This window comes from Mus pahari, chromosome 1 (genome assembly GCF_900095145.1).
Source record: "Mus pahari chromosome 1, PAHARI_EIJ_v1.1, whole genome shotgun sequence".
In the NCBI taxonomy this organism is placed as follows: domain Eukaryota; kingdom Metazoa; phylum Chordata; class Mammalia; order Rodentia; family Muridae; genus Mus; species Mus pahari.
The window spans coordinates 55978310-56001336 of NC_034590.1; the positions used below are offsets into that span (position 1 = coordinate 55978310).

The window sequence follows — 23027 nt, forward strand, 5'->3', positions numbered from 1 at the left end:
TTCTGTGGCACTCCCCACAATCAAAGTAGCTTTATTCATTCCTGACTGATGCAGCAGTAGCATGATCCTCAGAAGGCAAGGGTGTGTCCTGCGACTTCCAGAGCTTCAGGCTGGTGAAAGGGCAGGCAGCACTTTCCCAGCACACTGGCCGAAGCCAACACGGTAGCCGTCCCCCTGGCAGTGACCTGAAACATAGTAGGGGTGGTATCAGACACATCACTTGGGGATTCCTGAATACAGGTAGCTGCAGGACCAGATATCTGTGAGGCATGTTCAGGCCAGCATATCAGCACGACATACATATGTGAACCTCCCAGGAGTTCACGATCCAGAGTCCAGGCTCACCACACAGTTATGGATCACCACAAGAACTGCCACAATCCACAGCCTTTCTGGAGGTTCTCAGCTGTCCACATGGGTCTAGATTCAAGGTCTATATCTATAAATGAGCCCAGGGTCACACTCTGAGTTTTAAAGCCTAGCTTCTCCACCCACTGGCTCTGTGACCCTGCATTCCTTAAGATCTCAGATTCCTCATCTGTGACTGGATCTAATGTCCACTTCATTTTACAGGCCTGCTGTAAGGATGATGTGGGTAGAAAACTCTGAGGACAGGGCCTTGTCCATGTGAGGACCCTCTTAGTGTTACGTAGGTGATAGAGCAATGTGTTTCCTCAGAACTTAGTCTCTCCTTCAAAGAGGAACAGCAGCCTATCCTCCAAGGTCATGAGGGTTGGATTCAATGTTTGGGTAACATTTGAAGTAAAGATCCTCAACTATGATTTCTTCTATTCCACTCTTCCTCAACAGGTGTGAGGCTAAATAAGGTAAGGAGAAGCCTGTCCCTGTCTTAAAAGAAGGTCTATTTAGTGGGAGCATCAGGACCAGACAAGATATGGGGGATAGATGTGTACTGGCAAAACAACATGGTAAGAAGGGTGCAGAGAGAAAGGAATGTGTGAGCTGGGTTTTGATGAGTGAGGAGTATACCAAACAGGCATAGCATGCATTGGTTAGTTCTGCTCTATAGGGCTGTCATGAAGGCATCACCATAAGAAGATAGTAACAAAGGCCTCCAAGAAGCCATCTTAAGAGAAGTAGAGTCAGTCTTGTTGAAAATGGACAGGCAGAAGTTTTCTGTAGGATAGTGACAGAATCAAGTTAATATAGATTTTTAAAACTCCTTCAATGGAGTTACTTTTCTAGGGTTTGAGGCACATGGAGGCTGGAGGGTGGACTGGGGCAGCATGAAGACAAGGGTGGCATTGCTTAGCATAGAAGCCAGCGGTGCCTTTGCCTTCTACTTTACTCATTACACACCCCCAACCTGGATTCAGGTTCCCTATCTGGAGCCGTGCCTCCCATTCAACACGAGAAAGAAGAAATGGAAAGGTATAAAATCCCAGCTGCTAGTAGAAGAGAACTCAAGCATACTACCAAGAGGACAGGAGGACAAGAAGCCCAGTGGTTCCCTGCTACATCCACTCCCATAGTGACTCACATTACAGGTTTGGAAACCTGGAAGCAGTCCTGAGGCACAGAGTTTCAAGGAAACTCAGCCTCCTGGAGCCTTGCATTCTCATAGCTAGGAATGCCCCAGATTTGTCCCTGCAAAATTGTAGAGGGTCCTGCATGCTTTCTTACAGTATTTTACTGGAAGTTACTTACATATGCAAGTACTTACCAAGGCCTAGGAAATAGGGGGGGGGTGGTATTGCATTATTCATGAGCAGGTCTGCTAGAGCAGAAACCCCTGAAACAGGTTTTTTTTTCACTAGGCCCAAAGGAATAGCTTAATCAAGCTTTACTGTGATGGGAACCCCTGGTGGTGGGGTTTAACTATTGACTACATTTACACCTGGCTTTCTCCTTAAGCTGCCTGGTCCCCCTGGTCTTTTGATGTATGCAATCCTTTGTTTTGTGTCACTGTAACTCTGTGGATGTGTCCTGCCTGACTTCTCTTGTTTTTTCTCCTGTATAAAAGTTAGATGCTCGATTTAGAAAAATACACTCAGATTCTGCACTCTCTCTCGTGTGGACTCTGTCAATCCGCTGAATTCATGCCCATCTGCCACCAGAGACCCGTTCCACACAGACAGGAGACCCCGAAAAGGAGGTAGTCTGCGACAGTTCCCTAGAACAGAGGGGCAGCCCATTTGTGTGGTGAAGAATAACAGACACTGAGGCAGGTGTGAAGAGAAGCCACTACCACATGACTGTGGGAAAGGAAACTGGTTGGTGTCACAGTGCTTCAGATGACAAGACAGAGGTCTCAAGTAACTGTGAGCTGAAGGGCAGTGGGAATAGAAGGGCCCAGGGACAGGTCCTTGCAGGTCCAGAGCAAAATGCCAAATGAGGACAGAGGCCACTGATGCCTTCAGTCACTTGCTCAAACTGATAGTGTTTGATTTACCTTCTTTTCCTATGCGGTCCCCTCACAGACAGGGGCCACAATTGGGCAGGGCCCCAGGTTCAAATCCTGGCTCTGCTTGTACCTATCTCTATTGACACCGATTAAGTATGCAGACTTTAGTTGCGGTCTCTGTACACGAAGGGTGAGGACTGGGTACCCATAAGAAGTTTGTACAGAGCATCACATGAACTACATGAGAAGCTACTACATATTCGGCCATCAAGGACTGATATGGGGATTTCTCTCCCCCACTGAGAAGGCAGAAAGCAGGAAAATGGCAAGGTAAAGACAAGTCAGGGGAAGCCTAGGAAAGAGTCAAAGACACCTAGAGCATGTTAAACTGGAAGCCAGTATACAGGCCCTGGTGGCAGTACAGAGCACCCCATGGCCAAGGGAGGACAAACCAGGGCACGTGTGGATGCTGCTTCCCACAACCACATAGAAAAGGATTCTCCTTGCCCTCAAGGACACTGTGAGGTAGTCTGTCTCATCCCCAGGGTCCCCTTTCCCAGGCCTGACAGCTGCCTGGACAGGACTATATTGTTAGAGGAAGCTTATTCGGGTCCTGTCATACTGACATTAAAGAGCCAATCCTCCTCCCCCCCTTCCCTCTTTTCCACATCAACACTTCAGAAGGTACTTTCACCCCATCTACAGGACCACAGCAAGAACCGGGTTTGGCTGGCAGGCACTGAAGCAATACCAGACAAAACTGGCATGCAGCAGTTGCAATACATGCTTGACATACAGGGGTCTAGCCTTGGAGAGAGCAGTTCACAACAGGAACTGTATCCTGCCTTTACCATCTGTGTGATCCATGATTCACCTTCCTTATTCTCTCCTAGCTTTTTTTTTTTTTTTTTTTCACTTGCAAAACTGGGGCAATGACACATTTCCAAAAGGCTTGGGTGAGTAAAAACTGAAGTGGAAATAGAAATACCTCTAACACAGCTGTGCTCTGTAGACATTTAATAAATACAGCCAGCCTTTGGCATCTCCAGAGGAAGCCCCTGAACAGTTTGCATATGGCCCCCACACAAGGCCCCAATACTGGCACTCATCCATGTGTGACTTATAATGCCCAAGGCCAATGGGCCTTTCTCAGGGGTCTCTGGATGGAGTGCAGCCCCCTCACCACCTGTATATCAGATTTCTGCCTTCTAGCACTGTAAGAGAAAACCACTGAGCTCATGAGCCCTTATCACAGCATAACAGGAAATGGACAGGAGCTCTTGGCTAGGTATGAGAGCCAATAGGGACACTGCTGACTAGAATGGCACTGAGTGAACTGCTGGCAGAGGACAGAGGTGACTGCCTGTGTGACAGAGGAGGCTGAACTAGGCTGTGTAGGGCTGAGACTGAGGATCCACAGGCTCTAAGGAATGTGGTCCGATGATAGCAGAGGTTCTGTGGTAGGAGGCTAAGTGGGGCCGTATAGAATCACATGCCAAGTGAATAGATCATATGAGACAGCAGAGGGGTACCTCAAGAGGATCTTGGGCAGGATAGGTGCAGTTTAGATCAAGCCTAAGGACCCTGTGAGCAGGACTGATGGGTCTAGTGTGGAGGCTTTGCAAGGGATCCAGCTGGACATCAGTGGGCTATGTAGAGTATGCCAACTGCACAGAGATATTCATCAGACCATAAGTAAATGGGTCCAAAGTTCCAGTTCACAGGACAGACTATTGGTACCAGGACAGCATCAAGGAAGTATGGGAGACGAGAAGATACACAAGAGGAAATGGGTTGTAATGGGCTGAAAGGGGAGAAGGTGGGAATGTAGGAGATGGTTATAGGCCTGGTGGAGGAATGCCCCTTGGAGAGGATCCCATTGAAGAAAGGTCAAGATGCCAGGCTCTCTGGAAACAGCTTTGTAAAACAACAGAGAACAAGAAGACCTAGGTACACATCATCACTAATCCAAATATTTTAGTTGAAACATGTACTGCATGCTTTAGATGGCCTGAAGATAAGAAGAATTGGGACTCTACAGATCAGTTGCCTGGAGGTGAAAAAAATTGGGATCAGTTGCCTAGATCAGACTTGCTTATTCATTGTCTAAAGTGCCAATCTCACTGTGTACCCTGTACAACACAGTCCACAAATGATACAGCAGTGTGAGCCAGTGCCCTCATCTCTGGAGTTTCAGGATCCCCTCCATGGGTAGGATCCCAATGCACATCTATCAAGGGCAAAACTGTTGATATTATCCTACAGATCTTTTACCAACTTAGCCTTATCAAGGTGAGACCAACTGAGTCTCAGAATGTTGAGTACCACAATAGTCACACTGTGGGTGAGTTCCTGGGAGGTCACCGGAATGTTTCTGACTCTAAGAAGTTGTCTTGGGACCAAGACAGTGCCTTCCTTGCTATTAATAAATGGTTAGAAGGCAGAATGGCAACCAAAGATACAAGGTCCCCAACCTCCTGGAATGGGGCTGCTGAGGCCTCCAGGCACTACCTCCTTCTCTCCCTGACCCCAGTTCCAGGTCAGACATAGTCCAGAAAACACAGGCCCAACCATAACTGGGCAACTGCTGGGCAGGAGAAGGAATGCAAACGGATTCTCAGTGTTTCCCCTGTGTGGACACTAAGACTTGAAGTCCCCAGGAGCTCAGGCTCAGGACATATCACAGAAACATGGAATCCAGGAAGGGCTGTGAGTACAAAGGAGACAGATCGTTCCATTGTCAGATGGGACCTCTTGGCCCACGGGGGGTTGGTGGCTCACACCTGTTATGATGACTTCATCGCCGTCCAGGAGGAAGGTCCTGGTCTGCCCGTGCCCCACGTCGATGGCCTTTGTTCCCTTCCAGGACAGTTCCAGCATGGAGCCAAAGCTTTCAGGGTCCTTTATAAGAAGAAAGGGGGAAGCTGGCATGTATTTATTTATATCTTGGTGATATGTCAGCTATAGTGTGGACAGTGCAGTGAGAACTGGGGGCCCATAAAATCTTTGAGGCCACTTTGGACATCCTGATGACAGGCTGTGCCTTCATTCTTCCTGTAAGCATGCTAGCTAACCAGGGTCCTGCACCTATAGCAGTGTCCACTTCAGTGTGCGCTCTTACTCCATAGACTGACGCTCACAACCCCAGACAGTGTCATGTCCCACATTCTACCACTGGCATGAAACTGTCACCTCCCAGTCAACATGGCCAGGGACTCACAGTGACACTAACCTATTCACCACTACCACCCCCAACACCATTGTTTTCAAAGTTGGGCACCCCTCCCAGGCTCATGGTAGCTCGGGGCAGATGAGAACATTTCAGCTATGAAGTCTCCTCATCCTGGGTGAGGGGAACAGAGGATTAGATAGAGTGGCTGCTGTTTTCTGGGGAGACAGAGTCAAGCTCTGGTTCTCACATAGGTCTCTCTTGGTCTGTGTGTAGCAGGGAACCACTCTACCCTCCTGCCCCCAAATTGCTCAATTCGCCTATCTTTGGTTTGGTAACCCACATGGGTGGTTTGAGACTCACTGATCCACTGATGGTTCCAGAAGCCAAGAGGTCCCCAGGTCTCAGATTGCATCCGTTAACAGAGTGGTGTGTGAGTTGCTGCAGCATGGTCCAGTACATGTGCTGGGGGCAGGAACACAGTAGGACATGTGTGGGTATCCCGCTTTCTGGGAAGGATTTAGTTAGACTGCTGCATGCCTTTCCTCCCCACTCCACACATACTTGTAATCTATGCTTGCCTCATTTTAATTGAGATTTTGCCTCTTCTAGTCCCTCTATATGACCTGCTATCTGCCTGCTAGGGTTGCAGCCTACCTTGTCCACCAGCTTTAACCTCATTTCTTTTGGAACCTCATCTCTCCAACAATCTTTTCCAAGATGCCTGAAATCTGGGCCAGCTCAGCCCTCAGGCCTATATGTTCATGACCGCCTCAAGCCTGGGAGTTCCGAGGTATTCCTGGTGGACGGTCCTTCCTGCAGTACCAAGGCCTGGCTGACTACCCTCCAGCCTAGGCCTTGGAGTTGACCCCAGCCCTGAAAACTTAAATGATTTGAGCAGAATGTCAGAGCAAGATAGCATTGAGAGGGTTGGAGGTGAGGCCAAGGCTCCTGTGCATGAAGCACTCAGATGCCCAAGCCTCCAGGATGACGCAACTTCCCAGGTCTCCCTTCTACAGCCATGCAGGCAGGCAACCAGCCCTCAGAAGTGGGTTCTTCCCTCAAGCTCCTCACTTCTTTTATCTAGAAGGAATGCTATGCAAAACAAATGCATCCGTTCATAGAGTCTTCAGGTGGCCAATGAACATTTGCAGAGGTTCCCAGCTGCATTAACCAGTAGGAAGATAGAAGAGAAGTCACCACGCCCCTGAATGGCTGAGTTGAAAAGGCACACACTACATGTTGTCTACACATGCAGCAGCAAGATTTCTTAGATACCCTATAAGTGTACATCCTATAAGTGGCCATGTGCTGGCTAATCTCAGTTGCCAACTTGATTTAATCCATAACCACCTGAGGAAGAAGCCATTATGAAGAACTGTCCAGATTCAGTTGGCCTGTGGACATGCCTGTGAGGGATTCTCTTGATAGGGTTAGTGGAGATGGAAGGACACACCCTAGATTTGGAGGAAAGCATTTCGTGGGTTGGGTCCTAGATGGGATGTAAGGTGAGAGGGACTGAGCATAAAGATTTTGTTCTGTTTCTTGACTGTGGCTGTGATGTGACCAGCTGCTTCAGGCTCCTGAAGCTATGACTCACTCAAACTGTGAGCTCAAAGAAACCTTTAAGTTGCTTTTGCCATATTTTATAGAAGCAACAGAAAAATAACCAGATCAATCCATTTGGATAAACATTTTGGAAAGTTATTCAAAAGTATTCCTAGGCTGAACTATACACTGCTTTGTGGTGTGTATATTTGTGAATGTACATGTGTGATGGGCCTCCCCCTCTCTGTCTCTCTGTCCGTCTGTCTGTCTGTCTCTCTCTCTGTCTGTCTCTGTCTGTCTCTGTCTCTCTGTGTGTGTACGTGTGTGTATATGTGTATGTGTGTCATGACACAGCAGTTGTATTCCTGGATATATACCCAAAAGAAATGTGCACATATGTACTCCAAGAGATGTGTACTAGAATGCTGACAGCAATTCAAGGACAGCCAAAATATAGAAGCAACCGAATGGCCATCACCCATTGTGGAGCTAGCAGTGTAGTATCCTATAAGCAATGAGACAAACAAGCTCCCACTGTGAACAATGTGGCAGAACCTCACAAATCCAGCATTGCAACCATGAAGCCCAGCAGTATAGATACACACTATAACAATCCCATATAAAACTAATAAACAGACAAAGTCAGTGTGTGGCAACAGAAGCAAGGAGATGTGGCCTACATTAGGGAAGTGAAGGCATGGCTGAAAAGAGGCAGCAAGCTACTGAGGGTTGGGAATTCCCCTTTCTGACAGGAGTCAGACTGAATGCAGAGGTATACTTTCTTGTGAAAGCTCCTGAGTATCTTCACTTAGGATTTTGGCACTTGCAGTTCTGTACAGTATCTGTACATGTACGTTCTGTTGTTTCAATAAAAGCCTGCCTTTTGATAGTCCTGAATTTAAGAATATATTCTTCTCTAGCAGAGAACCCAAGGTCGTTTGTCAACACATGTGCCAGGTGTCTCATAACTCCCATAACGCCAACTGCAGGAATCAGTTTTTTCTGGACATGTATGTGTGCATATGCACACACGTAAACACAATTTAAAAACTAATAAATATTTGGAAAATGTTTGCTAAAAAAGTAAGTGGATTGCCATGATGTCTCTGCTAGTAAAGCTTGCTACACAGGCGCAAGGGCCCACGTTTTACTGAATCCTGTGGCCCACGTAAAAATCTGAGTGCAGTGTGTGCCTGTAATCTCGGCACTAAGGAGGTGGAGACAGGAGGATCCGAGACTTGCTCCAGATTCTGTGTGAGATCTCATTTCAAAAATAAGGTGGAGAGTGGCTGAGGAAAGCACCCCCTGTCAACTCCAGGGCCCCCCATGTGCACACAGACAGCACTCTCATCATCCCAGACTACCAGGACGTGGGATTTGGAGGCTTGGCCTCTATAGGACAGGAAATGCACCCAGAAAACTTTGGCCATCTCTTGCAGCAGCTTCTGTCTTGAGGGGATCCTGTGATGCAGGCTTCCAGGCTGACGTGTCATTCCACTCCCAGGGGGACAGAACATCTCCTGTTCCTGTCACGCTCTTCCCTTCCACAAAGCAGTCTCATGGCCTCCAAACTCACCTTAAAGTTAGACCTGCAGATGGTAGCCGGCTGGCTCATTCCTTCTCCTGTCGGAAATCGAGAAGTAATGCTTATGCAGATTTAGTCCTGCTGACCAGGAAGAAAACTGCTTCCAGCTCTCTGATATGATTTCCTGTAGTCTGGAACAGTAAGCTTGGAGGGTGTAAGAGCTGGGGGGGGGTTATGCCCACTGAAGCCATCTAGTCGGGGAAGGGCACAGACGTGCACCCATGCTATCAGTTCCGTGTCTCACAACCATAGCGAGCATCACTGGCTGACAGAGGCACGCGCGCCTTTGAATCTAGGCAGGGCTTCTAAGTACTTTTTACAACAACGCTCCTGATATCCACCAGGCCACCGAAGACAATATAGACTGAAACCTACGTGTGATCTTGATCAAGCACAGCCGGCTACCCTTGGGATAGCTGGTCTACCTGCTACACTTCTGTAAAGACAGAGGGTGTAGTAGTTCACCACTGATGCCAGCAGTCCTTTCTCCACGCAAGAGCTCTGAGAATGCGTCCATGTTCTGAAACAATGTGAACCACTAGAAAGAGCTTCCACCCTCCAAACCCAGCTCTCCCCTTTGCTTGCTGCACCTCTATAACAGGAGGTGTGCTCAGCAGTCCCACGGGAGGTCAGGGTGCCCACATCGCTGCTTTCCAACCCTGTTATTCTGGTGCCCGCTCGGAACCTCAGAACTGTCACTTCAGCACTGCCAACCTGTCCCTCCCCATCAGGACCCGTCACTGACACAGAGGGAAAATTTCAGAACAAGAGCAAGATGGGAAGGCACTCCAGGGATACATCTGTGAGTTAATGCACTAGCCTGAAATTTACAGCCCTGGCACTTAGTTCCACCCTGGCCCTAGCTTTCTCAGTGGCTCAGGGTAATCCTTCCTCTCTGAGCCTTAGCTTCCTGACCAGAAACATGGAAGGATGGGACAGTAACTCTTAGATCTTCCCTAGGTGGAGCATTGATCCTTAAGAAGCGGAGCCTCCTGCCACTCCTGAAACCCAGGAACTGGCCATAAGGACACAGCAAAGCTTCTGTGTGATCCCAGATAAAAGGAGAGAAACTGAAGGAATTAGGGGCTAGTTCAGCCTTGGGGAACTTAATGTCTCTAAATGTGTCCCTCAGGCAAGTGCTCTTCTACCCTGAACATGAACATGACACCTGCCCCTTCCTAGTTACAGGTTCTGTTCAGGACCAGTTTCCTTAGTCATCACCATCATCTATAAAAGCAAAGCTATAGTTTCCCTATTTCACAGATGACAAACTAGGGCATTGTTTGGTACTTGCCCAAGTTCCAAAGCTGGACAAGAGTAGAGCTGAGACCTTCACCACGGCCTGCGTAGTAGGCCCCTCACATAACAGCTTGGCCTGTAGAGCCAGCCCCTCACACCACAGCTTAGTTGCAGACCAGCTCAGTAGGCCATCAATATGGCTCCCTGGGCTGCCCAGGATATGGCTCATGATCAAGCCCTACTTAGTCTCATGAGCCTGTGAGATCAGGCTTTTAAACAGGTGTTTGATGAAATGCACCACATTATCTGTGTTACAGTGTAAGGTAGGTGGCAGTGGTAGATGTGAACAGAAGAGGTAGACGATGACTAGAAGGTTGCAGAGTCCAACACAGGGTGGAGGACAAGGCCTCCCATGTAGGACAATGCATCCCAACTGGAGGACGGCCTTCACACTCTTCTTTCTTTACAAGAGCTCCACACAGCCTCCAGGCTGGAACAGGTGCCTCCAGTTCCACCCAGCAATGCTCAGGATCTGCCTGGGCAATGGAACCTGGCCGTGCCTGCCTGCTGAGCCTAGGCAATACCACTCACCCCATCACATACCTTTCAAAGCGACAGACAGGTTGATATCAAATGTGTAGGGCTGGCTGTGGCAGAGATATGGCAAGGGTTTGGGGTCCTAAAAGGCAAGAGCACATCAAAGCTGTGGCTGTCAGGAGGGCTGAGTTCCCAGCAGCCTCTGCTCTCTAATACAGAGTGTGACATATGGCAGCAGTGTTTCGTCTCCAGTAACAGATGTGAACTGGAGAAGTCCTGCATACTGTCCTTGGTCAGAAGGTCCCATGTGCCACACTTGAGAAAATAAGCTGACGGGTGAGTGTGCAGAGAAATAGGTTAGAGATCACAGGAAGTAACAATGCTTCAGGAGGCTGAGGGAGGATAGACTTGGGAGGGGGCCAATGAGAGGTCAGAGATGGGCCCACAGAACCTGTAAGGAAAGGCTAGGACAGTGAGGGCAAGGTGGATGCCCTGGAAAGCAGAGTCCCTGGCAGCAGTGAAGCTGGCTGCCATCTTTGGTGCTGGAACAGCTGGGAAGGCCATTGATGTCCAGGCAGAATGCTGCACATTGAACAAACAAAAATCATTCAGCAGGACATAAGATCACTCTGGGTAGTCTGAACGGCTATGCATTTTTAATGTTGACAGTAATGCTTGTGGGGGAATACAGCTCCTTCCCAGTGCATGAAGGGTTAAATTAGAAACTACTTTAGAGGAAACCCTGCTGATCAGTTGGGAAGGGGCAGGAATGGTGACAGCTGTACATAAACAGTCCTTGGGAAGGATGGAAGCAGTCAGCATCCAACCATCCCTGTGAATATAGAGCTGGGGGAAGGACCGTGAAGAGGATGGGGCCATTAAAGCAGGGGCCCAAGAGGTCCTGGGTGGGCAAAAGATGAGAAGGGCAGTGGAGGGAGAGAGACAAAGTGGAGGGAGACCACCAGAGGGGAGAGGTGGGTGCTGTGGTGGGAAGAGCTGGGGAAGATCCAAGGAGACAGAATGAAACCTTGTGGGGACTTTTATGAAGAACTAATTTGCAGGGGAAAGTCCCAAGAGTGTTCAAGCATAGAATGACATGGATGAGTGAAGGAGAAAGTGCAGCAGTACGCTGGTGAGACAACGCCAGGGAGAGTGTGGGGGAGAGAAGGCAGGGAGCCAGGAGCAGAACAGAGCCCTCTGGAGGAGATTAAGGCCCATAGATACGGGAGCACCAGATAGGTCATTTGCCAGAGCCGTGTTTGAGAGAAGTTAAGGCCTTCAAGGCATTGGTCATAAGGGCAAGGTGACTGTAGTGAAGGGGTGGGATATTGAGCTGAGAACCCTGTTGGAGACACACACACTTTTTCCCTTATAGCCTCTATTCCAAAATGCATTCTGCAAATTAGACTCTAGAGGGAGCCATTGCACAGAACAAAATAGCTCAATGGGCAGCTTTGTGGTTAGGGTTTTGCCAGGTAGTTCCCCTGAACTCTGAAAACTACAAAATTATGTTTTTCTCTATGACCTGTGTTGGAGGGAGAAACCCCCTGGAGCCATGGCTGCCTGGGCACTGTGTCAGGATCCACCAAGCATCACCATGTCTCAGTATCAGAGGGTAACAGGAAAGGGTGGAAGCAGGAACTTAGAGCAGGGTTTTCAGCAGAAAGGTGCTTACCTGCTTCGGGTTTGGCACCACAAAGGGCATGAGGGCATCCATAGGCACCACCCACGGGGAGATGGTGGTTCCAAAGCTTTTCCCCAGGAATGGCCCAAGCGGGACGTACTCCCATTGCTGGATGTCTCGTGCTATGGGAAGACAGCAAGCTTAGGACTCACAGTGACTTACAGACTCACTCCAAGCTGCTTCCTGCCCTTGACCTACATGGACCTCTCTACATGGCTCTGGCCACCCAGATCTTCCAGGGAACTAACAGAAAGGTATTTAGTACGAAGACGGAAGTCCTTGGAGGCGCTGTGCTAGGGGACAAAGAAGGGTGACAGGACAGTCCCTACCAAGGGCCTGAATGGGGGAAGTCCCTCTCCTGAGATTTCTGAACCCACTTCCTCTCACACATGGTATCAGGGTACAAAGCTGGGACTCAGATGCTGGGCTGATGAATAGTAAGGCTCAACTCAGTCACTGACTAAAATCCCTCCATGTTCAGCTCTTCATCAACAGCTGATGGTGCTGGCAACAGTGAGTATGTAGGGCTTGATAAAACTTTAGGTTCTGTCAGCTCCATCCTTCCACTTATGAGAAAGCTACTTGAGGAAGCTGTGACTGACCCACACCCACAGAGTCAGAAGTCTATAGAGTACCACCCCTGTAGTACTTAGGCCTCCTATCCCATACCCAACTCCTGTGTGTGCCCCTAAGAACAGAACATCAGAGGAAACTGGGCCACCAGGCATTACCACTCCAGTCGTTCATGAGGACCATCCCGAAAATGTGTTCGTGGGCTTTGGAAATGGGGATTGGCTCCCCAAATCTGTTCCCAGGGCCAACGAAGAAAGCCTGCCATGGAGAAAGTTGGTTAGAATCTAGATGACCTGATGCTCTGGGTCACTGTGGCTTACAGAGTACAGGGAGAACATTGTCAACATTCAATCAGGGATTAGGGCTGCCTGAGGGCCTGTCATTACTTCACTGTGTCTCTAAGGTGGGACCCGTACTCACATGAGCCCTTTCCCCCCAGCCCCAGGGCACCCCAGGCCTTTCTGATCCTTCCTCTGTATCTCAGGCCCCATACCCTCACATCTGACAGCATATGACACTTGTAAAGAATGAAAACATCAGGTGTGTTCACTCCAGGAGGATTGACAAGTTGACTTCACAGCCCTACCTATCCCCAAAGGAATGGCATCTGTCTGATAGCCATGAACCAAGAGAACATCCAGCAATCATGTCTAAGGAAAACAAAATGCGGGGGAGAGGGAGGTCCTTGAGCAATACAGCATCATCTACATTCATGGCTAGGGTCACTAGGGTTTAAACAGTGAAAACTCTTCATCAAGATACACAGGAAAAAAAAAAAAAAAAAAGAGCCGAGGGCACCGAGGCACGAAGGACCCCGTCTCTCTCAAATTCAGGGGATCTCCACCTCATTTCTCACAACCACATATGCGTCTTCAGCACTCTCAAAATAAAGTGCTTGATTTAAATAAAGAGGGGAGCCTTGGTGTGGGCCCTTCTAAAGAGATAGAGGCCCTGCCACCAACACAGCAAGGTGGATATGCCCATTTACTTGATGCTTGCTGTTCATGTGGCATTGTATACAATCACCATGAATGTGACAGAAAAAGGTGGACCGGCTCCCACAAGGTGCAACAAGCTGGGTTTTCATAGCCTCTGGCTACAACACTCACCAAATGAACAGGAAGTCGTTTTATCTAACCATATTTTACCTCTTTCTGTTAAAGATAGCTGACGTAGTGTTGGCTCATCAACAGCTACAACTTAGGTATGAGTGAGGCTTTTCTAACACACGTCTTTGTAAGGGGCATGGGAATCACAATGGACCTCCACTTGGGAGGCATTGTAAATAATAAAAGCAGCTCAAATGTGGAAAATATGTGGAGAAAAAGACCAAAAAAAATTAGCATGTTTTTATAGCATGAGACCTGAAACAAGAAGACAGAGAGCCTGGTGTGATCTCAACTGGGGACAAGTGTGTGTATCAGGAGACTCAAATTTTCCACTTCTCTGTGTGGCAATGACTTGTGTTAATATTTGGGTTGCAAATAAGTTTCAGCAAGTGGGAGAATTCACAAACACAGAATCTGAAGAAAGAGCATCAACTGCATTCAGTGGTCACATGGGGACACGGGGCTGCTATTTGTGGCCGGACAGGTGTGAAGTGCTGCCCCAGAAAGAGAGCTTGACTGCCACAGGGCTTTGTGGATCCCACTCAGCAAAACTCCACACGGAACTCACCATTTCCAACTCCATGTCTAAGAGTCTGCAGGCACCATACACAGGAGGCTTTGCTGGAAAGATGGCAGATAAAAGCAACCATCAATACCAGGCTACAGAGCTCACAGCAATAGTGTGGAGCTAGGGTACTGGAGTCACTTACAGTTATCAGGTCTCATCTGTCCCATGGGCCTTCGAATTGGGGTGCCAGATACCACAATGGAGGAAGCTCGGCCATGGTATCCCACAGGTAAGTGGAGCCTGATAAAGGAGGGTGGTGATAGGACATGGGTACCCAAACTGCTACATGTAGTAAACTGAACTTCAGAAAGAAACAGAGTCGACATACACTCATTATTCAAAAGTTAAAACATGTCCCCAAGTGTCTACTGATAGAGGAATGGAGAAAACAAATGTGGTATATCACACAGGGGTGGAGTCAAGTGGGAGGAATGATTCAGCTTTAAGAAAAGGGGAAAGGCCAAGCATGTAATCACAGCACTTAGAAGACAGAGGCAGGAGTACCAGCAGTTTAAGGCCAGCCTCCTACACATTGTAAGTTCTAGGCCAACCAGAGCTAGCTATACACTGAGGAGGAGAAAGGGGAGGATGACGAGGAAGAGGAAGAGGAGGAGGAAGAAGAGGGGGCAGAAGAGGAGGAAGAGGAGGAGGAGGAGGGACAATTAAAGAACCCAGGCTTCTTAGGTCAGACAGTGCTCCATTGCTTCCTTTGTGGACTCTGCCCATCTCTAATAAAAGGAAACCCTGGGAATAAATCGTAAAGCTCAGAGCAAATAGCTATTCAAGGCTGGGGAAAACTGTTAGAAGATACTTGTAAAACAAGAATATGGAGAGGAAATGAAAGAGTTTTTCCAAATATCAAGATAAGTAGAGCGAGGCTAGGGGTGCTCTTAGACGAGCACACAGAACTGTATGGGTGAGAAGACAGCATGTGATGAATACCTGTGGTTATTTGAATAAAGCAAGAGGTCAGGCCTGCAGTGCAGTGAGTGGCAACTCCACAAAAGATCTGTCCACACCCCAACCCCCGATGTAGAAACAGACTTTTTAGATGTAACTAGTACCCCAGGATCATCTGGGCATCCCTATGTCCTAGAGTGTCCTTGTGCAAGGTAGAAGACATGGAGAAGAAGAGACAGTCGTGTGAGGATAGGAACAGATGGGAGTGATACAACAAGGACTATCCATGGCACCAGAAAAATGGACAATAGGGTCACACGTGCCAGACACAGCAGGCTGGGCCAGTCTCCAGACTCCTGCTTAAGGTGGGTGGATATGACAGACTGCTGCCCTGCACAGGTTTAGGCTGTGTTTATCCCCAGCCAATCAGAAACTGTTTGCATGACTTCAGGGAAAATGACCCAGCCGACTGTTCAGCCTCAAAGGAGCTGGCTGTCATCAGGATGCCAGAACTCCTCTACCAAATGTCAGGGATCAGAATGTGAGGAGCAAGTCTGGGTAGAGAAACGGGACCCTAGCCTCATCTGAACCAAACTGAGGGGCCTCATTCTTTGACCTGGATTTCCTTAACATCAGAGTGGTACACGGTGTTGCCTTTTGTTTCCTGGATGCACATATTCTTTATTACAGAGATAATACTTGAACTCTAAAATGCTTGAATGTAATTTAGAATTCTGACCCTTTTTTTTCTGAATGCTAGCGCAATAGTAACAGAGCAATAATAGGCAGGCTGCCAACAAAATGATTTAGGGGGATTGAGCATCGCAGGGGGTCGAATCCCCACATCTGTCTTCCAGAGGAGAGCGGAAAGGACAATTCCACAGGTCTATGATAGGCTGGATAGCCCAGGACCCCAAAGTCATGCTGAGGGAACCAAAAGCTAGGCCTGCTCTTTCTAGAGGACACAACACCATCAGTTCTGTTTTTTCCCTAGGCTACTTTGACCAAACAGGGTCTTTGCTGCTGGGAAAAACATACTGTAGAGAGGAGCCAACTTTGAATTTAACCCAGCATCTGGGCTAGGACATACCAATTGGGCAACAGCGCATTCTCCTTGCCCCTGAACATAATGCCAACATTAGTGGCATGCTGCCGAGAGGAGTAGAAGTCCGTGTAGTCTCCTGCAGAGGGAACACCCAAAACAGTCAGTGACCTAGATGGAGGAAGCCCGGACCCAAAAGCAGGGGCTCAAACCATTTTTCAAGATTCAAGGACGCCTTAACACAGGAAAAAAAAAAAGTCCATACTTTCTGAATCAGACAGTGAGATTTAAATATGAAGTAGCTGCCACTACCCCCTCTCAATTTGTACCACATATCATAGATGGCCAGAAAAATGGACGGTAGTGTCAGGCTTGCAGGACACTGCAGGGTGAGCTGGTCTCTGGGTTCCTGCTTACAGTGGATGGATATGACAGACTGTGGCCCTGAGCTGTGAACATCACACACACATCCCTTGCCACACCTTTGTTTCATAGATGTCTGCTCCTCAGCCTCATCTCTCCCATCTCTCTGTTGGTTTAAATCCTGGCAAGTCTAAGGCTCCGTTACTGAACCCTTCTTTGGGGTGGGCCTCACTGTGTTCTAGTTCCATGTGTGCAGACTTTTGCTCAACTGTCACCATTCCGGGCCATCCTGCTTCAGCCCTCATGTCATGTGACTGGCCCTTAGCACCAAGAACAAAGCATCTTGTCTTCGTACTTGAACTTGTCTATCAGCGCCTGTTGATTTTGATGAGCTGAATGTGGAGGTTCATGGACACCAGGTATCTCCTCTCTCGTATGTTACTAAGTTCTACTAGAAAATTCACTTAGGGTAGTTTGCCTACTCATTTTCCTAAACCTTCTGCACCCACCCACAAAGCAAAGCTGAGTACTCCAACCCCAGTGCTTGGACTAGAAGTGGAAGTAGCAGAATAAGAAGAGGAAACACAGTCTGGGAGCCAGCTAAGCAAGAGGTGGACAGCCTGAGCTGCGCTCACTACTTCCCACCTTCGGTCCTGTGGACAGAGGTAACAGTGAAGACATTTATCACAAGAATAATCATACCCATAACAATAGAAACAAGAAGTCACGGTGTCAGTTAGCTGGAAAGGATGAAGAATCCATAGCAAACAACTGGTTTGCCATGGAAACACATAGCACAGTCCTATAGAGAAGCAAGAGATGAGCCGGTGCTCAAACCCACGGTCCACCTAGCTGTTGGCCACTAGCACCTCTGGAAGGCTTTGCTGAACAGAGAAACTTGTTCAAGAAAACCCATCCTCCCAGGGCAAAGCTATACAGTTCTCAGATCACAGGTGCTCAGGCAAGCACAGAGGCTTCCCCTGTAGCTGACACACAAGGATGAAGCAGACTATGCCTGCTTCAGGCTGTGAAGCTGTACTGGCAGCAACCTGCTGACTCAGTCAAACCAAATGTCTGGTCAAAGGTGTACATGGGCTCTCTGTGGCTCTCCTCAAAATACTCTCTCTCCTGACAGCTCAAAGTGCTTACCTCATAATCTTCTGGGAAGATGAAGCAAATTGCTGCACAGGTATCCATGTAGCTAGTCACAGACTTGGGCTGCTGCACTGGGAGATCAGGCTTGTGACAACTGAGCCAAGGCTCACTATTTGACAAGCTTGGTCATGTTGGGATCAGCTGGCAATCCTAGATTTCTTGATCTGTTTTCTCTCCACCAAGATATGAGGTTTCAATGCATCTGTCTAGCCATCTAGGCCCACTAAGCTACTCAGGGTGGCACAACAAGGAAACAGGACTCACCTATGGTAGCAGGAAGGTGCATTGTCACAGAAGCCTGGGAGATGAAAGCACTGAAACACAGAATCAGGGGCTCCGTCCAGTCTTCCAGGCCCAGACACCTCCCACCAACATGCAACCCAGCTGTAGAGATGGAGGAAGTTGGCCTGACTGCACCAGGGCAGGCAGACAGACAGACAAGCAGTCCTAGGGACTGGGCACTACCAATTTTACCCAGGTCTATTCTCCCCTGACATGATACTCTTTCCCTGTGTATTCTCACCGCTGCCGAAGCTCCTTGTCATCTCTGAGCCGGGCTTGGTTGGCAGACAGTAAGTTCTGTAAGGATGCTCTTGCCTCCTTCCATGCAGCTTGACCCAGGCCCATGAAGCTATTGAGAGTTGTCTAAGACCAAAACAGGAATAGAGGAGGTTGTGCCCGAGAAAATCCCTAGGCCATCCCTCTTGCCAGCCTGACTTCTTTCAATCCATTCATAAGTTAGGACCTTGGTTTACATTTTGTCCTCTCTGCACAGAGCTGGAGAAAGCTGTCACCTTTCTTGATGTCCCATCCACTCCTGGATATGCATCTCACAATCAATGCTCACAAGCTATTATGCAGACAGCAATTCATGAACTGTACAAGTCCCACTTATCTAGCGATAATACTGACTCTGTGGCAGAGGGTGGCCAGGAGGACTGGCAGATAGGATGCGTGCAAAGCTCCTGAACAGAAGAGGTACTTGGTAAATACCACAACTATCTCTGTCTGTGTTTCAGGAAAACAGAGATCCTAAGAGCTGAGCTGTGACAAGGGCAGACAGTTATATCCATACCACACAGACATGGTAGACCAGATGGCTGCCCCGAGGCACAATTGCATACCTGGATGACAGGGTAGCCATCCTACACAGACACACAAGCAAGGCTGGATTCCCCAGGTATGTACCCTTGAAGGACTGGGCAGCCATCGCCCATGGACATGGAGGCCAAGATGAGTGTCTCAAGCTGTACCCCAATCTAGATCGCAAGGCTCATGGCTCCCTTTCTCAAGTTTTCCTGGACCTCAAAAGATTAAAACATGAACATCACTGTATATAAAGGAACCAGGGTGACAGAACATCCTCACCTCATAGGCAACTTGGAGAGACCCAATGGACTCAGGAACTCACATTCTGCTGAGGGGCCACCCTAAGGTGTCAAGGCTACCTCCTGCCACCTATGTGTCTTGGAACAGCTCCCACTTATGCAGGGATAACTGGTGACTAAGAAAGTACCATCTCACTTGCAGTAGGTGGTGAAACAGAGACAATCCATGACACAATGTCCCACCTCATCGAAGACATGCTGATGTTTGGAGAGGGCAGGTCCGGTAAAGAGGTGTTTAATGACACTCAGGTCCAAGATCTGGTCACCGATGGCCACACCAATCCGTGGCTTTGGCTAGGAGAAGAATGATAGCTGGTACTGACAGGGACAGCACATTCACTATAACAGCAAATACTTAGGGACTCATGGGTTCCTTTGAGACAACCCTTACAAAGAGAGGACAGAGGATCAGGATTCGGGACAAGGAACCAAGCAGAGCTGCGATCTCCAGTCATGAGTTACTCATCACCTCACCAAGAACCTGAATCTCTTTTCATGCTGGGCCCAGGGCTTTGCCCAGGGCCATTCTCTTATGAAGCAGAGCAGTGAGTGTTCCACAGGTAGTATCGTGGAGGAGGATCAGCTCTGTGGTCATTTGAATGCAGCAGAGCTCAGGTTGTAGGGAACTGCAGAAGTCAGTGCTCACACCACATGAATGGGTTTCTTTTATGTCCTGTAAGAGCTCTGCATGGGTTCAATTAATTACAGAGGCCCAAATATCTTGTCAAAGCTGGTCTCTGACCTCACAGCACTGAGCATGTTGGAAGATTTCACCTCCTGGAACTCTGTCCTAAGCCAGGCTTCCTTGGCACCTGGAGGAGCAGTTCTGCCATATTCTCAGAGATCCATGAGAGTTGAGAGGTGGAATTCTTGGCTGTTTCTGTCTCCAGTGACTGCTCCCTTCAGTGGGCTAAGACAAGTAGCTACGTGGCACCCACCAGGGGTTAGGGATAGACCAAGGCACATAACCCTTAGAAGCTTCCCTGGAGAACCTGTATGTTCTCAGCTCTGCAACTCCCTGGGCCTCAGTTTCTCCATTCTGCTTCAAAGATCAGAAAGCTAAGTGGATCCAAGTGAGGGGTCCACTCAGGTGATGTTCAGGAAAGACCCAGAGGCAATCATCCTATGCCTTGCTGAATGCAAGGAGAAACCTTTCTCATTGTGTCTTCTCTGACCTGATCATAGGCATTACCTGCCTAGTCATATGTGAACAAGGCCTAGCAATTGTACTAAGTCATTTTAGTGCTTTATAAGCTGCCAAGGGAGGAAACTAATTGGTAGTCTTACCCAGCTTGAATGCCTATGAATCACGACAATAACTGGAATACCAAGATATCCACAATGCTGTAATAGTGGCATTTACATTCTGAGGGTAACCAACAACTGTCTAATTGGACTTAAGGCCTGTGCCCAACAGGAGGGGATTCAAGCCTGTTACTGTAAAAACCTAGCCAGCTGCCCATTGTTGGAGAGATCACACAGACCCAAGAGGAGAACCTACTACTGCCATTCTCCTAAACCAATAAAACATCTAAGTGTTTTCTAAATATGTATCCTTATATTCACAGGTTTCTCTCACCTATCAGAGAAACTTTTTTTTTTTTTTTGCAACAGATAGAAACTTCTTTGCCTAAATGTAGAAAAAAAAATCATCATGGGGTGCCCAGCCCCAAGACACAGCTGTAATACTCCTAAAGCTCAGAGAAAATCACCCAAGAGGGAACAGAAAGAATGTAAGAGCCCAAGGCCAGGGACACCTGTTGATAGATCACTTTCCTTAGACATGACCAGGAAAATGTACCTAGAAACTCTCAAATTATTGTTACTTATAAAAAAGAAGCTGGGCACAGTGGCATACACCTTTAATCTTAGCACTTAAGATACAGAGGCAGGCACTCTCTGAGTTCAAGGTAAACATGATCTACAAGATTTAGGTCCCAGGGCTACACAGGGAAACCCTGTCTCAACAACAACAACAACAACAACAACAACAACAACAACAACAACCCCCCAAGACCCACCACCACCATCAACTCCCCCCAAATAAAACCAAGATAATAATGATGATGTATGGTGTCTAAAATGCTTCTAACCATAGAAGGACAGTAACTCCAGATTCCCCTGGGAAAGCAACCCACTTACTACCTAGTCAATTCCTCTCAATGTGCCTGCCTGCATAAATGTCCCTGCCTAACCCACTGGTATTCCCAGAAAAGGCTGAGCGCATGCCTGCTGAGGGCAAAGTATCAGAAGAGGCCAGAGGGAGTATTCTACTTCCAGAAGGCGGTTGGTTGGCTCAGGTTAAGGCTCCACACACCTCATACGTGGAAAGGACAACAAGTTAACTCTGTGTCCTTGCAACATCTAGTCATGGCTGGTGGTTGTGAAACCATTACTTGACTCTTCTGACCAAGGCAATCAGCACAGGCAGGATACAAAAGGACAACAGATGTGGAGAAAGCTATCAACTGCCAGGAGCCACTTCCTTTCTTTCTTCCTTTTGCTGGTGCATGCCAGCCAAGTACTTTAGCACAATGCTACCTGACTCTCCTGGCAAAGATATTCAGACTCCTGTTAGGTGCAAGCAGTTCCCACATACAAAGCTGAATCAACACTGTAAACAAACAAAATAAAAACAAACAAACAACGCCCCCCCCAAAAAAAAAACCTCAAGCAGAAAATAGCACAAACATTTCAGAGGGATGTGTGCTACCTACCCAAGGACTCGTTTATATATTTGCTGATAACTCAACTCCACTAAACCATGTGCAAAGATTTCTTTCAAGTCAGACTATGTGTAGAGTCAAAGTTCATTTCCCCTGTCCCATGAGACCTGTGATTAGTTCAGTGAATGCCTAGCAGCTCACTCTAGAGCAGAAAGAATTTAGGCTAGAGGTAAAAGAAGCCGGTGTCTTAGACCAAAGTTTCTAGTCCAGGAAGTGCTCAGAGAAGTTGTTCAAAATTATGGAAGTCAGCTGGTTCTTTTGAGGTTACAGGGACAAGGGCTAAGCAATGAAGTGAACGACCACCCGCGTTTTGCAAGGAAATGGTCTGTGAAATTATTCGTCCGTTTTGGGGTCACAATCGCATAGGCCTGCTGCCCAGGCAGGGGTGATAGCTCCTATTTCTCTATACTCTGGTTCTTGCACAGGCCCACATATACCCACTTACACGGAATTTCCGTATCGTGCACAGCTATGGGCCCTGAGCTGCACTGGAGCCACAGACGCCCTCCACCGAGGCTCTAGAGAAACCGACCAGAACTCCCACCTCCCGGCTTCCGAGCCCAAATGTCGATGCTCACGTTGCTTTGAGTGGAGAAAACACCATAGGGCAGGTTTTGGATGGGAAAGTCGGAGTCCTCCGCCACCGGAATAAAGGACATGTTGACGAGCACCAGGCAGCAGAGCCCACGGCGGGTAGGGGTTGGCTAGCGGGACTATGCTTAGGGCAAGGATCAGACTAGCGGAGGGCTTTTAGATTCAGGGACCGCCCCGAACCCCGGGCTGCCCTTCCTCCGGCCAATACCCGGTACCACCTGGCACACACCCCTACCCGCCCCCCTGGGACGGCCTCTCCACCCTAGGGCTCCTTTTAGCACCCGCCCCGGAACCGCTCCACACCCTTCCCTCCTCCCCTACTCAGGGCCCACCCTCGGTACTATCCAGCACCGGCCCCGGGACACCCCATTCCCACGCCTCTCGACTGCCCCGCATCCTTCCTGGCCAGCTCCTGCCTTGCAACCACCCCTCATCCGCCCTGAGACCACCCCGTTTTCTTCTCCGGCGACCTCTACGAGTCC

The 23027-nt window shown here is 48.5% G+C and overlaps 1 protein-coding gene across 1 annotated transcript; it reads right to left on the reverse strand.

The window, feature by feature from the left end:
* On the reverse strand, positions 1-22828 carry Fah (fumarylacetoacetate hydrolase). Its single transcript, XM_021207050.1, has 14 exons — positions 22530-22828; positions 19409-19519; positions 18361-18482; positions 18102-18151; positions 16368-16458; positions 14520-14617; positions 14378-14430; positions 12859-12958; positions 12119-12249; positions 10510-10585; positions 8659-8705; positions 5898-5999; positions 5149-5266; positions 1-185 (listed from the first exon to the last, which is right to left on the reverse strand). Exons 1-14 carry the CDS (start codon positions 22608-22610, stop codon positions 106-108), a joined length of 1260 nt encoding a protein of 419 aa, XP_021062709.1. The 5' UTR covers positions 22611-22828; the 3' UTR covers positions 1-105.
* Between the last annotated feature and the right edge of the window lie 199 nt (positions 22829-23027).

Bases quoted from the DNA above. Each gene is read 5' to 3' on its own strand.
- Fah (XM_021207050.1), bottom strand. From the start codon at position 22,610: ATGTCCTTTATTCCGGTGGCGGAGGACTCCGACTTTCCCATCCAAAAC. The intron at 19,520-22,529 runs GTGAGCATCGAC...TTCTTCTCCTAG, and splicing joins TTTTCTCCACTCAAAGCAAC to CCAAAGCCACGGATTGGTGT. The intron at 5,267-5,897 runs GTGAGTCTCAAA...CTTCTTATAAAG, and splicing joins CTGGAACCATCAGTGGATCA to GACCCTGAAAGCTTTGGCTC.